This window comes from Bactrocera neohumeralis, chromosome 6 (assembly GCF_024586455.1).
Source record: "Bactrocera neohumeralis isolate Rockhampton chromosome 6, APGP_CSIRO_Bneo_wtdbg2-racon-allhic-juicebox.fasta_v2, whole genome shotgun sequence".
Classification (NCBI taxonomy): domain Eukaryota; kingdom Metazoa; phylum Arthropoda; class Insecta; order Diptera; family Tephritidae; genus Bactrocera; species Bactrocera neohumeralis.
This window is the reverse complement of record NC_065923.1, coordinates 33664482-33682638: the sequence shown is the minus strand read 5'-3', so window position 1 is coordinate 33682638 and position 18157 is coordinate 33664482. Positions and strand designations below refer to the sequence as shown.

Here is an 18157-nt window from a genome sequence, read left to right as displayed (position 1 = left end):
TTTGACCAGCGCCGTGCAACAGTGCAGACCTGAGTTGCAGCAACGCCAACGGCTGCTTGCAATGCATTTTCTACACACACATACAGACGCATATACGTGTACTCGCAGCGCCGACACTCGTTGCTTTACACGCTGCCAGTCAGTTACTCGCTGGTTGTGTGCGCTCAGCTCAGTGGGCGTTGCCTTTCGTATTTTGGAGAGCGCTGCTGCTGTTGTGCTCTTGTTGGCACGGCAGTTGGGTAGCCATATCAGCAAATGCACCACTTATCCAAATTGTTGTTGTACGCTGATGCGCTGTTAGCTGACTGTTAGTGAGAGTGGGTAGGCAAGTTTGCGTGGTATAACCATCTCTTTACTCTAATGCTTTTACGCGTTGCTTAAGTGTTTTGAGTTAGCTTGCTGGCAGCAAGAAAAAAAAAACAAAAACATAGCAGACCAGTTTGTAGTTGTTGTACTTGTGATGTCGTGCGGCAGTTAGGTTGGAAAAATGTCGTATGAACCGTTGGATGCGTGCGACTAGTTTGTGTTCGAACGCGATTTGGTGTGCATCGTGTGGTTGCGCTGCTTTGTGCAAGAAATTCGTGATTGGAAAATTTCGAAAAAGTGAATTTGTGTTGAAAACTGGTTGTAGCGAAATATGCGCTGATAACTTATTGACAAAAAGCGTTAAAAAAAAATCGGATTTTACAAATTGTATAAAAACAGTAATTTGCAACAACAAAAAATATCTACTTGTTACTGTGGCAGACAGCAATATACAAAAGAACAGGTTGTGAGACGAGTTTTTACTCAAAACATCAAAATAAAGCTAAACTTTGAATGTGCAAAAGGGCTGAAAATGCAGTAATAAAACAGAAATGATAAAAATAGAAACAGCAAAAAATACAAAATTGAGAAATAAAGCAACAACAAATTTATAAACGTTGTTGTGTGTTCGAAATCGGTAAAAAGCAAATATATGAAAAAATTATATAATTATAAAAATAAATAAACAGAAAATAAAATAAATAAACAAAAATTAAAATAAATAAAAAATTAAATTTCACGAACTAATATCTACTTTTAAAGACAGGTCTGCAAAATAGACTAAAATAGTACTCAATAAAAAACACAATTTATTGACTGTGAAAAACGTTGTTTATGAGGTGTGGAGAGCATAAATTAAAAAAAAAAATTATAAATTTAGAAAACATTTTTTGATCAAACTAAAAAAATTTGAGTGTTTTGAGGACAGTAAAGTGCAAAAAAAACTATATAATACTGAAAAAATTCGTAGATAATATAAGTAGATGCATATGTATGAGACTAATGCCAAAAACGCAACGGAATATTTTATATCACAACAAAATAAAGCAAAATTTGGCAATTATATTGGTTAATTGATGCCAGATCAAAAGGAAATCATATAAATAAACAGTTACGCTAAGCGATGCTAAATTATTTAAGTTATTGCAATTCGAAAGCAGCACAACAGCTTGCTAGCAATTTAAAAACAATGAAATGAAAAAAATTACACAACAACAACAACATTAATATTCTAACGATTGCACTGACATACACAAACATACGCCGCTAAGCATTTGCCAAGCGCGTAAAACGTTTATTACGGCATGTTTTACATTTATGAGACAGCTTAAACAAGCAACAACGGCAATAAAAACAACAACAACAACACTGCAGACGCGCTGTATACGCGTGAGCGACTGACGAACAAACGCCAAGTAAATAACGAAGAAAACAAAAACACAACAGTAAACAAATAATCATAAAACCGTCAAAAAGGATATGCAACAACAACAGCAAACAGCAATGAAAAGCCAACAGCAACAAGAATAAAGCTGTAACAATAAAGGCGAGGGCTGCAGAGCAAACAAATCCCTTAAAATCAGCGCTACACCCACAGCTGCACAGCACACACACATACATACATATATACGTTGCACGCAACACCCACAAAGCGTGTGAACCAAATATACCAAAATAAGAAGAAGAAAATATTTGTAAAGCACGAATTCTGAAAAAAGCGTCCACAGCGGAAAAGGAAACAAGTTGCGGAGCAAACAAACATACAAAGCTTATACATATGTATGTATGCATGTATGTGCATGTAATAATAGCGAAATATGTAAATAAAAAATCGCTTGCGAAAAAGTCGCCAAAGAGTGTAGCCTGAAAACATTTCCCGCTGACATTAACACAAATGCTTGACAATTTGTTTTACCAATTTCCAGCCACACCAAGCGACTATATTGACTAGCCATATAAGGCAGCAACAACAAGCACGGTGTGTGTGCACGAGTTAAAGCCAGCATCCTGTGCCGCACGAAAAAGTGCTTTTATATACAAAAGCAGCACAGTGACGTCGACGTCGACGCCAAACATCCGGTGGGCGCGTTAAGGTCACAAGCGCGGGTGCGTGTGTGAGTGTATGGGTCCGTTCGTAGCTTGCAACACTAGGCAGCATCCAACGTGCGCGTATCCTTGCCGCAGCGCCGACTGCCGCTTGGGACACATTCGATTGTGTGTGTGATAGCCCGTGAATGTCCTGTGGCTACTTGATTTGGTTTTTTGCGAACATTTCGTGCAACCACTGTGTTGCCGCAGACAATTGTCGTTGCTGTTATTAACAGTGAAACGATCAAAATAGTGCCCTATAGCTTGCTTGTAGCTTTGCTAACAGTGTGTGCAAAATAAAAGCTGCTTTTGAGCGATAACAACAACGTGAGACTAACACAACGACACAAGTGTGTGTGAAAAGTGTTAAGAAATGGCCGCCTACACGCAGTATGGTTATAATTACCCGTCGGCAAATCAGGTGAGCGAAGATTTGCTTATAGTTTTAAGGCAAATTTGAAGTAAAATTAACACTTTTGATTTAATTATTTAATTATGCTCATAAATTAAGTGAAAGATTATTTAATTATTGCTAAGAAAATAAATAAGAGTTCATATTACCCAATGGCTTGTACTATACGATTTTTAAATCTATTAAAATCGAATTAAGACACTTTTTTAAATGAAAATGTATTTGTTGCATATGTGAAGGTGTCTTATTAAATGCTTAATTTAGTGGGGTCACTTCGAAGTGTTCTGATCAATTTTTGTATGGCTCAACGTTGTGTTTTCAATTTAGTATTGTTTATTATAACTAATTGTCTATTATAAGTAATAGTGTAAAAGTTATGCTCAGATTCCCACTCATTATCACTCTAATTAATCTATTGTAGGAAAAAACTCATTTTTTTTTCTTGAAGTACGATTTAGGGTACCTAAAATTGTACTAAATTGGAAGTACATTTGTGTAGTGCTGTCGTTGTTGTTGTTGTAGTGGCAGAAAACATTCCTGAATAAATTTCAAAGTTGGCAGTCCTTAGTCGAATCAAAATCCGGGTCCGGTGCAGGTTACTTAGACCCCCGCAGGTTTTTGTAGTGCCGAAGCATTTGTTATTCAGCTTTAGCACGAAAATCTTTTAATGCGTCTTTCGAAAATTGTATGTATGTATATGTAGTATAAACTAATTGCTTGATGAACTAAGTTAACTTGTCCCTGCCCGTCTGTCTGATTTTGAGGTATCGATCTGAAATTTTGCATGCTTCCTTTTTTTCTCAGGAATTTGTTTATCACACAAACTGACCGATCAAAATCAAGTTCTTGTATTGTCAACTTTTCCATTTGACGATATGTCAATATAACCTTGATTTTTGTCCTGCTTTGACGTGGTTTTTTGGCATCGACTCACTTATGTCACGATATTCGGTCGACTGATGATCTATTTCCGCGTCGTAAACATGTGATTTTGGAACTATTCATGTTTTCACTTATCTTAGGCCCAAATTATCATCTTTCAAAATGGTTTTCACTGATCCTTCCAATATTCCAACGATGCAAGTAAGATCTTTGACTGTTAGTCATCGATTCTCAAGCACCAATTCCTTTATTTTATTGACTTGTTGATGATCACTTGATGTTGATGGCCGTCCTGAACGTTCTCGACCCTCTTTGAATAATTTGTACCAATCAAAAACACTTGCTCGCGACAAACAGTTATCATTACACATATAACATTTAAAGGAACTTCTTTGTTAAATAATTTCACCCAACGTAAATGTACCGTATGTACTTCAGAAAAACAAGCGTTACTAAACAATAATGATTATTTTGATGTGACATTTGGCACTGATGTCACTGACTGTCACAAACCTGGAAAATATCTATTTCGACGAATGCGTTTTTGTCCGAAAAGTCTTACTGTTTTTTGCCCACAGTAGTATCTTCGCGAAATTTAAAATGATTTGTATGGATTGTACTCCAAAGCAACGTTAAATCTTCCTCCTATATATTTTTCATAAAACAGTTTTTCCATATAATGTATTCTTAAGTATAATACTTGAATTTAATAAATAAAATAAGCATTGAAAGTACTGTAATAACGCTAGTCGACACGATTTTTGGATCTGACTTTTACATTCTAGACTTCAGTTTCTGTTACACCAAAAATAAAGGCATTTTTTTAATTAAAGTTAGCATTTATAGAATTATTATTTCGTTTTTTTTTTTTGGCAAATCAAGTTTATTTATTACATATTATCAGGCAGAAAGCACACTTTAAGAGCTAAAAATAAAAATTTCCAAAAAAAATTTTTTGTTGACCAATGTAATTGTTTATTAATCTTGAAATGGGATGAACTTTACATTTCAGAGTGGCTTACGAATTTAAATTATTATGAAAAATCTTATTGCTTTGATTATTACCAGACAAATTTGTCTGAAACAACCGTGTGAAAATCGTTGAAAGAGCTAAAGGCTATCCCGAAAATCGAGTTTGAGCAGTATTTCGACGATTGAATGAAGGGCTCGTATAAGTGCATAATATCAAATGAGGACTATTTTGAAGGCGACAACATTAATGTGACAATTGTATAAATATTTGTTTTCGAAACACAAATTATTCCAGGAGAACAAAAGAAGGCCGAATAAAAGCGAATTTTTCAAAATTTTTTCTGAGAAAACTTTATTGATCCAAGAACTCATATTATGGTGTCTTTTATTGTATTTCAAAACTTAGCATTATTAAATATATTTATTTGGAATAAAACTACAGCTGATCTCCGGGAGCTCATCTAGGAAGAAAGTTTTGCCATGATCACTATAACTCTGAACTGGATACTCAAAAATTAAAAAAAAAACCAAATAGATGTAGTTAAAGTAATTTTAAATCAAGTAAAGCGATGCGAAGGAATAAGCAAAATAAATTTTTTTGACAAAATGGCGGTTTCAAAAAAAAAAAAATGTTTTTTGACCAAAATTTCGCCCTTTTTTAAAGAAGCTTGTATTAAAATATGATATTAATCGGCTTAGCCGTTTTCGAGTGATGCTGGCCACCGACTTTGAAAACACCATTTTTGAGAAAAACGTGTTTAAAATTTGGCCTTGTACTTCCAAGCGCTCTGAAACGCCTTTCCAAATTTGCGTGCAACTTCGAAACTATTCAGCGGAATTTTCTGTGTGTATTGTTAAATATACATAAATATATACACTAAGAAAATACAATTAAAAAAAGAAAAAATTGATTTTTTTTTAATTCTAACTGTAGATAACCCCTTAAATGACCAAACATTAAAAACAATATTGTTTGGCAATTGACAATTTGAACTTCTAAACAAGCATTAATGAGTCTCCGAAAGTTTTCACTACATATTTGTATGTGTGTATATGTATTTAATTTTGTCTCATTTAATATTTTTTGTTTATATTTTATCCAATAGCTGTATAAATGTCTTTAATTTTCCATGCTCTTTTAAATTATTGTAAATTTTCAGCCCAATACCCATATTTTGAACCCAAAACGCAGATTCTTTATCATAACCTTAACTCATTGCTTTAATGCAGACTCTTGCTTTCAAGTGTAAAGCAATGATTTCCTAGTTTTTATTGCCAGAACTTTATTTCTACAAAGTCAAATACATTCACTCATACATTTATTTATCCTTTTTTCACGGCATTTCACCATTCAAACCCCTGACTCATACGCAAATTCCGCACAAAATTATTTCGCACTAAAAACGTGTTGAAACCCATAATTAGCTTAATGTTCTAAGCAGACAAGAGTGCAACTTAACCTCCGCTGCATACACCGCCCGCTCTGGCCGGCACAGCACTTGACTCCTTGCGGCGCAGCATGACGAACCCGAGCAACGCTCATGAAACGTGATTAAATTTTAAATCAACGCTAATTTCGGTTGCCGTCACCACTGTTCCTCCGTATGTATGTGTGTGTGTGTGGCTAAATACCCAAGCATAACGCGCCACACAACATTCAAAATAATTTTATTATAATTTTAAAAACGTTCGATAATTAGAGCAAAGCTTATAAAGCGGCTAGAACAAGAAAACTACGATTCTGTTATGCAAAGACAGCATGTGTGCGTGTGTGTGTGCAGCTTGTGGAAAAGTAGAAGTTTAAATCACAAAAGCGCCACAGGCATGAATATTCAGAAGATGAAAATTGCTGCCCCATGGAAGACAGTGTCAGGCAGGGGGATTCAGGGGAGGCGAGCCATGGCTTTGCAACTATTGGCCGCAGGGCAGGTTGTATGTGGATTGTGGACTGTGCTGCCGTTTGGCGAGCGTTGGTCGCGCGTTAATTCAGCAAATTATGCAAGGAAATGTTTGCAACAATTTAGGACAACGCCACAACAACAACAACGATAGGCAGCACGGCAATAGCGAATATATACATACATATATGTATGTGTATACTATATGTGCGTTTGTGTATATGTAAGGAGAAAGGGCATGCAGCTTTATTTGCAACTTGCATATCGGTAATTACACGACGGTGGCAGCATTACATATGCATATACATATCTACATATAAACAGAAATTTATGTACATATATACAAACTTAATGTTTATATGGTGCATATATGTATATTGGTTATGTATATATCTCATATATATCTCAATAATGCATCCCATCTGCCTTGCACTCCACTCACTCGGCGCTTCCCTCGCCTGCGACTTCCGTTGCTGCTTATTTGAAGATAATTTACACTGCACTCAAAGCGCTATCGCAAGCTTCTGTGTATGCATGTGCATGTATGTGTGTGTGTGTGTGTGTGTCGCAGTTTACTTGCTGGTATGTTGTTTTGTTTGCAAATTTGCTCCTTACGCAGGACCTTAACGCTACCGCAATGCGTTTAAGCATTCAAAGTGTATTTAAACACAAACACACACACATACAAGCTTATGTTTGCATATTCATAATAAATTGGTCGGAATGGCTACCCATTTATTATAATAAGCAAACTTGTCTTAAATTATTATAATTAAAGTAATGCATGTATGTTAAAGATTATCGGCAATTATAATTACACCCCATTGAAGGAGCTCGGAGAGGAAATTTTAGTTGGAACTGTATAAACTTTTTAGGTATATGTATAATCAACTTCCTTGCAAATATTAAAATACAACATATAGAAATATGTATATATGTGTGGTAGTAATATACTAAATATATGTATATATGTATATATATATATATATTTTTATATATGGTACATATATGCAGTTGTGTTAACACTTTATGGCAAAAAGTGGCACATTTCCTTGTAGTAATGATGATTGTGGCTAAAATGAGTTCAAATTATGTAAAATTAAATTATTATGAAACAACTAAGTTATTGAATTAATTTCTAGTATCATCAAACTGTAGTTTATTATGTAATGTCATGTTATTGAGTTTTAATGAAAATTTGATTAAATTAAAATTTGAAATTATATACATACATATGTAAGTATATATGTATATAGCACATGTAAATATAAGAATAAAAATGTTTAATGATGTTGATATAAGAATTTTGCAAATACCGGAAATTTCTAAAAAAATTCTGTTCTAAAGGGTGATTCATTTCGAGGATCCCTACTTTTTTAAGGAAAAAACACAAAAACTTCAAATTTAATGGGGAATGTTTATTATCATTCGAAAGAACATTCTTTTGCATTTATTTTTTCAAGATTACTACTTTCAAATGTCAGCCGCGATTACGACGCAGATGGTCCATCCATTGAGTCCAGCTTTCAATGACTCGCTTGACCATTTCGACTGGTAACAGGCAAATGAAACGCGTGATGTTTTACTCCAAGGCCTTAATCGAAATGGGATTGTACGCATAGACTTTAGACTTTACATATTTATATGTAGCTACAGGAAAAAGTCTAACGGTGTGATAGCACACGATCTTGGTGGCTAATCGGGGCCTGTGAAATTATCTGCTCACCGAAATGAAAGTATTCGACGTAGTACCCGCCGGGAGAAGCAGAGGAAGACCTCCACTCAGTTGGAGGGACCAGGTGGGGAAGGACCTGACTTCACTTGGAATCTCCAATTGGCGACACCTTGCGAAAAGAAGAAGCGACTGTCGCGCTTTTGTTAACTCGGCTATAACCGCATAAGCGGTTTCTACGCCAGTAAAGAAGAAGAAGAAATGTTCCCTTAAAAAATCCATTGATTGTTGAAACCAAATGTTGCCGAGATCACGAGCTTCAATTTCAGGCATCAAATAGTTGGTTATCAAAACGCGGTAACGGTCGCCATTAACGATTACGTTCCCACCGGCATTAGTTTTAAAGAAATATGGACCGATGATTTCACTTGCGCACAACCCACACCAAACCGCTGTGTTTTCTTCAGGTTGCTCTTCGTCCAAAATGCGGCAATTTTGGCCGCTTACATACCCATTGAGGCAGAAAGTGCCTCATCGCTGAACAAAATTTGGCTGGCAAACGTCGGATCTTCTTGGAACTTTTCAAGAGCCCATAGAGCGAAGCGATGTCAATTGGGAAGGTTGAGCGGCTTCAGTTCTTGCGCAACTTGCGCTCAGTTATTCTATACGTCAGTTCGAGGTTGCGAGTAGTGCGCTCAGCCGGCACATTATGATGGCCATAAGTTGAGCGAAACACATTTGCAAAATAAATCTTAGTAAATGGTGGCTATTTAAGAAATATCAATTTTTTTATAAATAACTGTTACTGAAAAATATCGATAACTGAAAAAACTCGATTTTTTGTTAGTATATATCAGAATATTGATTTTTCAGTGGTTTTTCCCAATTTTTTATACAACCAACCAATAGGTTGAAGGTTCTTTGCAAAATAACAACATGTCTTATACAGGGATTTTTGAAATTTTTGTAACTTTTTACTGAAAAAAACAATAAAGAGATAAAAAAAGTTAATTTCGAACCCTTCACAGGTGAATTTTTCTCAGCATAACAGTAAATAAAAAATCTGTAGCTTGATTTTGATAGGTTAGTATATATGACAGTTATATGGCGTAGTTGTTCGATCTGAACAATATGTTTGAAGATTTTAGTGATGCTTTGAATAGTAATCTATACCAATTTTTGTGAACATCCCTTGCCAAATAAAAAAGTGTTCCATTCACAAGGGTTTGAGTTGGATGGGTCAGTGTGTATGACAACTATATGCTATAGTTGTTCGATCTATACAATTGCTTTAGAGATTGTAGCGATGCTTTGGGTAATATCTATGCCAAATTTCCATTCTATTAAATTTCTATATAATTTTCAAAAAAAGGTTGTTAAGGTTTCTTTTAATTGCTGTAAAAAGAGTACTTCTTCTTCTTTATTGGCGTAAACAAAGAAGAGTACTACTCATACGAAATAATTGCATATATTGTAAGGAAAAAAAATTCACAATGAAAGAAGAGAAGTCGTATAGAACATGCCAGCACAAATATGTCTACACGTCTCTATATACAGACTTTTGTATGTGCATGCAAGAATTTATATAATATTACATTAAATATAATATGTTCCGCATATGTAAACATTTTTTGAATTCTATCATCGACTTACAACAACACTACGGTATATTGCTGCTAAAGCTTTGTGCTACTTAGTGACTAAAAGCCCTCCAAATAACCACTTTTTAATGATACATATAAGTGAACAATCAATCTTAAGGAGTTACATGGGTTTCCTCGTAGAACTTGGACGAAGGAAAAAACACTGAAAATTGGATTTTTGGCATACATTTTATGAAAAAAAAAAGGAAATTTCTGTGAAAATTTCGCGACATTATTTTTTGAAATAATTGTATCTCACAGATCTGTGTAAAATTTCATGAAGATAGGTTAAGTAATTCTCGAGAAATCTTGCCATCTTGTTAACCGACTTTAAAAGCACAGTTTCGCGTTTAAAGACGGCGCACTTAGCCTAGCTAGCCTCAAAAAGAAGTCTTTTGATTTAAAGTACTCTAAAAATAACTCTTTACACTTTGGAACATAAAAGGAAGGGTTGTGTAATTTTTAAATATGTCGAATTATGAAGTTTTAAATCTTTATAGAAAATAATTTCTAAAATCCGCCAAATATTGGTCGCAGTCGAACTAGTTCCCTGACTACTTTCGATACAATTGCATTTAACGCTGGGTATTCATAAATATTTATTCATAAATGTATGTCTACACATACTTGCACGCATACGTGTCTCTGTATCAGTGCATATGAATTTTTATGAGGTGTCCTTATTATCCATAACCGAATGCCGAAGACAATGCGTTGCAAAAATGCACATTGATTGCATGAATGAGTGAGCGAATGAGTGTGGCAGGCGCAAAAAACAAAGCAGACAACATGCACAACAACAAAAACAGTAAAAATAGCACAAAATAAGCACAGAAGCTGCAGAAAGGACAAATGTGCACACACACATGCATACAAGCTTTGGCACACAGGGCTAGACGGCAAAAGGCATAGCAGAAATTTTTCAGTTCCACATTCCATAATTGATTTATGAATTTTTAATGTGCGTATGCGCGTTGAAAACACAATAGCAACTAAGCGACACAAACACACGCACACATACATATGTAAACGTAAATACACATATACATACATACGTATGTATGTACGGAGGCTGCGTAGCATTTGGAACAATGCAAAAACTTCTGTTAAGCAGACAGCGGTAGCGGCATTTATAGCAGCAACACCAGCAACAACAACAACTCACGCAATTATTGTCATTCTGCAGCAGTCGTTGCCGAGCGAAATCATTATTGCTGCTACTTTGCAAACAATTTTTTTCGGCCAACTTTTCAACTCATTGTGTGAATATTTAAGTGAGTGCCTGGCTTTGTGGAGGCGAACTTCATTACCAGTTGCAGGCGCAGCAGACACCGAGCGGGCAAAACAGCAACGGCGGTAGCCAAAGCAGCGCCACTCGGCGTTTTTTGTGCAAAAATAAGTGCTCATAACAACATATATTGTAAATATGTATGTATATATTTGTGTAAGTTGTTGTTGTTGTTCTGTCTGTTGGCCAAATGTGGTTTTTCAAAGTAGTTCAACGGCTTACCTTCGCATTTTGACCACAGCTACTGTCATGCGTTTTATTCTTAGGCTTTGTTATTGTTGTTTTTGCCAGTTAGCTTTCGCAAAAATAAAAACCTGCAAGCATTAGTTAAGCCTTTTTACCTTGCGGTTGTGTTTTTTTAGTGCTTTTAATTTTTTCGGCAACAATAACGGCATTGGCGCTTGGCCGCGCTCTTTGTAGTTGTTGCATTGGCGTTGACCAGCAAATTTATATGCAATAAAAATGCGCTCGAAGATTGCGCAAACTCAACTGGTTGTGTATAAAATACATAAATCATAAAATTAATAACCGTAAATTGACGGCAGCGACTCGAGAAGACCAATAAGTGGGTGTACTAATGTTTTTGTGTACTCTATTATTTGTTCTCTTCTACTATCTTCTTCTGCAAATTCAACCTTGTGCACATTTCTTGGATCAAATTTAATAACCGTTGCAACCTTTTCGGGTTACTAAGCTTTTTGAGCTTTAGAAATATAATTATATGTGGAGAATAACCGAATACCGTTCTCTGGGCTTTCAATTTATTTATTCGCTGCAAAATTCTAAATCAATGAAAATGTTAATTTAACGGCCGAGAATATGAAAGCTTTGCCTATATAACTTCGAGCAGCTTTTATACGCCCTTTAAGTTAGTCACGAAGGAAACGTCGGAGACCCTATATCAATATCTATATCTATATCAATATCTATATCTATATCTATATCTATATCTATATCTATATCTATATCTATATCTATATCTATATCTATATCTATATCTATATCTATATCTATATCTATATCTATATCTATATCTATATCTATATCTATATCTATGTATATCTATATCTATATCTATATCTATATCTATATCTATATCTATAATATCTATATCTATATCTATATCTATATCTATATCTATATCTATATCTATATCTATATCTATATCTATATCTATATCTATATCTATATCTATATCTATATCTATATCTATATCTATATCTATATCTATATCTATATCTATATCTATATCTATATCTATATCTATATCTATATCTATATCTATATCTATATCTATATCTATATCTATATCTATATCTATATCTATATCTATATCTATAAATATGTTCCATAGAACATACACGACAATCGTGATTTTTTTATTTTTAAATACCTACAGATCAGAGGTATTTTATGGCATCGCTTTGACTTTAGACGCATATTTCTCAGAATTATTCACTCTACAAAAAGTGCCCAGTGCAACAAAGTCGTAACTCACACCGGCGCGGTAGTACGGGGCTCTAAACCTCATTTTTCCACGAAATTCGCATTTTTTTGTAAAAATCTATGAAAATTCCATGCAGCCTTACTTAAAAAGCTGAATATCTCGAGAAGTATTAATGTTAGCGATTTTGACCTCGGACCTTTTTGGTAGCAAATAAAATTGCCTACAAGTTTGTCATGTACATTTTTTCTGTAGCTCTTGTCATTTACGAGATACATTTGATATGAGTATGAAATATGTTGGATCTGTAAAGAGTATTCGATGCAACCGAAGTTAACGTTTTTTATTGTTAATAAGTCACTTAGATTACTATGACTTTTGGGAATTATCTTTTTAACTTTCATATTTGTATATTGTTTTAAATTTTTGGGGTCAGGGTTCTAAATATTCAAAGTATACGTGTTTCAAGATTATACAGTGAAATTAAAAAAAAAAATTCAATTATTTTTTGAGAGATCTCCGACGGCGCTAAAAAGTCCTCCAGTACTGCCAGTCGCTACACTGTGGTTACTTAGGACCTCTTAAAGTTGTCCTTCCCCTAAATCAATTTTCTTTCCAAATCCAACATATTTGTTCAAAACCAACATGTGGGAACAATACTTTCGAGACTAAAATTTTCAATGTACTTATACATACATAAGGTCAGATCAATGAAGAACACGCCTAAAAGGATGCATGTCGCTAGCTTAGCTAACATAGAAATCGCTCACAGCGAAGCGGAAAGCGGAAGTGAAACGGAAATTGTAACTTCATGCTATGCAAACCAAAAACGCAAAAAAAAATAAAATAAAACATCAAAAGTTTGTCCGTTTAAGTGTTTGCCCTCACGCACTGATGTTGATATACATATGTATATGTATGTATGTATGTAGTACATAAATTTACTTATATGAATGTACATATACAAACAGATGGATACACCTCCTGCTAGTGGGTCATCCCCACTCCACACCGCACTTAACATATTTGCCAATCAAGCGGATATGCGCGTGCGAGCGCCGAACGGTTGTGTGAGTATGACGAGCGTTGTTCTCCAACTTTTTCGACGAAAAATTATCAAGCAGCTGGCCGAAGATGCGAAGCGAAAAGAAGATCAAAGTAGCGCCCATAAAAGGTAATAATGTGCAAATATTAAAACAGCAAATTATTGCAATTGAAGCACGGATTGCTGTGTAAAGAAGGTGGGGCGTGGAAGCAAAAAATAAAAATATGCAAAAATACCATAAAAACAGAGAAACAGGCAGCATTTGTGGCGGAGAAACAAATAACCGAAAAAAAATCAAAAAGAGATAATGCCAAGTCAGACGTGACTAAAACAAGCCGAAACAAAATGGGGCGACACGCAAATCGCAAATGCGCGCTTTAGTTTATGACAACAGCAGCAATAATTTCGAATGCAACAGAACAACTGAAGAGATGAGCATGCGCATGAGAATAAATACAAAAAAAAATAGTGAGGAAACCAGGAAAAGTTTCAACGTGCAATAGAAAGTCCGCTGCCGTTACGTTTCGTTAATTTGCCAAAAAGCAGGCAACCACAATGAGCAGAACAGAAACAAAAACTAGAAACAGCAGTAAGACATTCCATGACAGCATTGAAGCTTACAGCGATGCTTCTTCTTCTTTATTGGCGTAGACACCGCTTACGCGATTATAGCCGACAAAGCACAGAACAGCCTCGGATCAGCGATGCTTGTACGATTTTTTTTCATTTGAAAAAGTTTTGGTTTGGCTTAAATTGGCCTTTAAAATTTAAATAATTACAATATCACAATTTCCTAATTTTTAGCGGTCAGTTTCCATGGCTGCTATAAACTATAGTGGTCCGATCTGAATAATTTCTTGGGACATTGTTGCGAAGACACTTTGCAAATAAAAAAGTTTTCCATACACGGACTTGAGTTTGATGCCCTGAACTTCTTGGTATGGTTCAAAAACCAATTCATTGAGTCGGTTTATATCTACTCCAGCCAATTCGCCGGGTTCGAGAAAGTTATGGCAACCGAGATTCTTCAATCTCAATCTGGCCAAAGCTGGAAAGTGAAGGAAAAGTGTCTTGATGTTTCCATCTTATATTCCTCCCTGCAACTATGACACGTTGCATCATTCAAAATGAATTTAAATGAAATTACTGTCTTTTTCTATTAAAATCTTCACTCAGACTGTATTGTGGAAATAAACTATTGAAATTTTTTTATATAAATAAAAATTGCCAACTTATCAAACTTATCTTGCCTGCGGTGAGGATATCTGTAAACACAGCAATCAACGCCAATTGTGCAATTTTTCACTCACATAAAGTCCATACTTTTTCATTTAATTGATATTGTGGTACTCGAGTGTTGGCAATCAAAGTCCAAGCAATAAAAATTAAACGCTCCTAAATTGTGCAAAACTCTGCCAACACCTCGAGACGAGCATTCCGACAATAATTTATAAATCTATGCAGAGATTGTGCGGTGGTGTTACGGTGCCACAAGGAGCATGCTGGCGACTGACTGCTAGCAAAGGAAGTGTGTGGAGTGTGCGCAGCGCTTAACTATCTCTAAGTGTCTGCTCATATCCTATCTACAGTAATTTCTCGATAAATTCCGGAAAATTTTGAGACCGGAATAAAAGCAAAAGCAAGGGCCGGCAACACACCTTGCAACACGGCTGTTGGTGCAGTAGAACACGGCCAGTGCAGTGCCGCAAAATGTACACAAGCACTTGGGCAGCGTGTGTAGCAATGCGATATGTGGAGCATTTGGTAGGATTTTTATTTTGGTTGCACGATGAGAGGGAGCCTTGTGTGTGTGGGGCGACAAGAAAAAAAAGGGTTTTGGAGCGCTGTAGCTGCTTGCCTCGTTAAAATGCGAGCGTTCATTGCGAACAAAGTGTGGAGGATCATTAAAAATAAACTGTCTTGCGTGCTGATAATAAGCGTGCAACAATAGCCAAGTCAAGAAAAGTCAAACGCACACACGTACACACATACTTACATACATACATGTATGTATATCGCATGCGGCTGGACGTTGTGAGTTACGAAATGAAGGCAAGGTGCAGACTTGTGGCGTTGTGAAGGCGCAGTGCCGCGTTGCCTGCTGTATAGTGGACTTGCTGCAACGCACACACTTGTAAGTGGCTTGTGCAACCTTTCTTCGTGCAGCTTTTATGTCTTTTTTATCTGTCACAGCAAGCAAAAAAGCAGCAACTACACTTGATAGCAGCGCATTCACGTTGCTCGTGTGCGCGTTTGTGTGCGCGTCTGTGGCACTTGTGGCCGCCAGCGGTGGACATTCATTCAGAATTCATTAGATTTCATTCATGAAAATGTTTTTATTATGCGAGAACGTTTTCGTCTGTAATTTGCGCTGTTGTGCCTTAATCTGCTTACTCCACGCGTTTTGTGTGTGTGTGTGCGCCTGCGCTTAATGGCCTCCAATAACTGCGAATTATGAATGTGATTAGATAGTGGCTGTCCAATTGAGTGTCCATTTCGTTCGATTGGATGGAGTCATCCGAAGGTGTTGAGCTGCAGTTCGGACATAGCGCCAAATTACCATTATTATAGATCTTGCATGTTATGCCCCATCCCAACCACCTTTCCTTTCGGCGCGCTTCTTGCCACAAATGCGCCACCCGCTCGCCATGGTTAAGGCTTTGTGTGAGTTTTTTTTTTCGTTTTCAACTTCCCAATTGTGTTTGACCATAAACGTAAATAACGCATTGTGTTTGTAGGCCTTTACATGCAACACGGTTGGGCGTGTATGTGTGTTGCAGGTTGTGTTGCGCAGTAGCTGCGCCTTCAGGCAATCTCGTCGTGCAATTTCTTTGGCTGGCGATATTGTGTTGCACGTTCGCATATGCAGATTATGAGCGCTTGTTTGTGTTTAGGTATGTGTAGAGTGTTTTTTTGTGGGGCGCGTTCGTATTGGTTGCAATTGCATGCAGATTTGCTGCTACTAGATGATTATGGTTATTGTGCTTAATGTTTGTTTAGCGACCGTTTGCTTATCATGTTGCTAATTTGCCATATCTGCACTAATAAAAAGTTGGTATGCGTTAGCCGAAAATTGTTAAAATATATGTGAGCAGTTTTGGGGCGTTATAATACATTAAAGGACACTGGCGTAATTGCTGTATATGAAAACTTTTTATATTGTTTTGTTGCTTACTTTACTCTACAGTAGTAAGATGATCGATGGTTTAAGTTTCTAATTCATGCATTAACCACTCATATATATGTATTTACCATATAAAATTTAGTATGACATATCTTGAAGTATAACACATAAGAAGTCGAAGTAAATGAATATAGCTTTGAGGAGCTTCAAAAGTTTTCAATATTTTTCCACTTTTTGGGACTTTTGGGAGGATTTTTTTTGTTGTTGTATAATGTTGAGGTTTCAATAAAGACTACTTGCTATATCTAACGTACATTATACGTATCTACAGAGAAGTTTTATAAGTATTTATAATGAACAGAAAAATTCGGAAAAATTGAGATTTGTTTCTCAACATAGTATCCGTTTAACTTGATACAATTGACCCAGTGATGCTCCAATTTCTTTATATCACACCTTTCGAATTTAAGAAAACCGTGAATATTCCATTTCTGACCGATGGGATAGCCTTGCTTGCGGCACAGGTTAGGAAGATCGTACATGGACTGCTATATGTAGTCCTTTGTGGGCCATAGAAAAGAAGAAATCTTGTGCACGAACTTGAAAGTTAACAAAACACTTAGTACCTAATACAAATTTGCACAGGTGTTTAAGTTCAATTCCAGCCAGCTCGCTGGGATGCCTGAAGGTATGCGCTATCAAATATTTTAAGAGCTCCCAAAAGCCGGACGGTCAAGCAAGAAGTGTTGCGTTGTTTCAACCTCATCCTCTTCTATACAGCATCTGCAGATGGAATCTGGTGGGATTCCCAGCTTTACTGCATGCACACCAATAGGGCAATGGCCGCAACACTAGAGAGAGGTCAGCCTTACTGAGAGCAAAGAGATCACTTGCGATCTATTTGTGGCCAGAAAGCTTTTGCGACAGTGCATTTACCGATGGCGGCGCAGCGCTGGCCAAGCTTCCGCGAAGCCCAGCTATCTAGTAGTAGAACACAAGAGGCTACAGGAGCACCGACCCGCTCCTATTCTACCTATGGCGGTACTAGGGTGCCTTTTCTGGCTAGCTCATCAGCTTTAAAATTTCCGGCGATTCCGTTGTGGCCTGGCATCCATACCAGTTTTATCACAAAGATACTTGATGCTACTGATAGCCAGGTTAGGAACTCTTTGCCCAGTCCTGAACGCACTGTTAATGAGTTCTAGGCTATTATCGCCGTTCTGCTATCTGAGTGAATGGTCACTTCTCTGAAGGAGACTGCGCTCCGGAGCACTAAATCTACTGCTACCTTAATGGCTACAACCTCGGCCTGGAAGACACTGCAATAGTCAGGAAGTCTGAAGCTGGATTTGATAGAGAGCTCCTCACAGTAAACCCCTCCAC

At 36.4% G+C, this 18157-nt stretch overlaps 1 protein-coding gene across 1 annotated transcript in view; it reads left to right on the top strand.

Annotated features, from left to right (window-relative positions):
* Positions 1-2767: 2767 nt before the first annotated feature.
* LOC126761898 (homeobox protein caupolican) overlaps positions 2768-18157 on the top strand; it is a 37420-nt gene continuing 22030 nt past the window's right edge. Inside the window, exon 1 of the mRNA XM_050478335.1 lies at positions 2768-2815. Coding sequence (XP_050334292.1) covers positions 2768-2815 — 48 coding nt within the window. The remainder of the gene's footprint in view (positions 2816-18157) is intronic.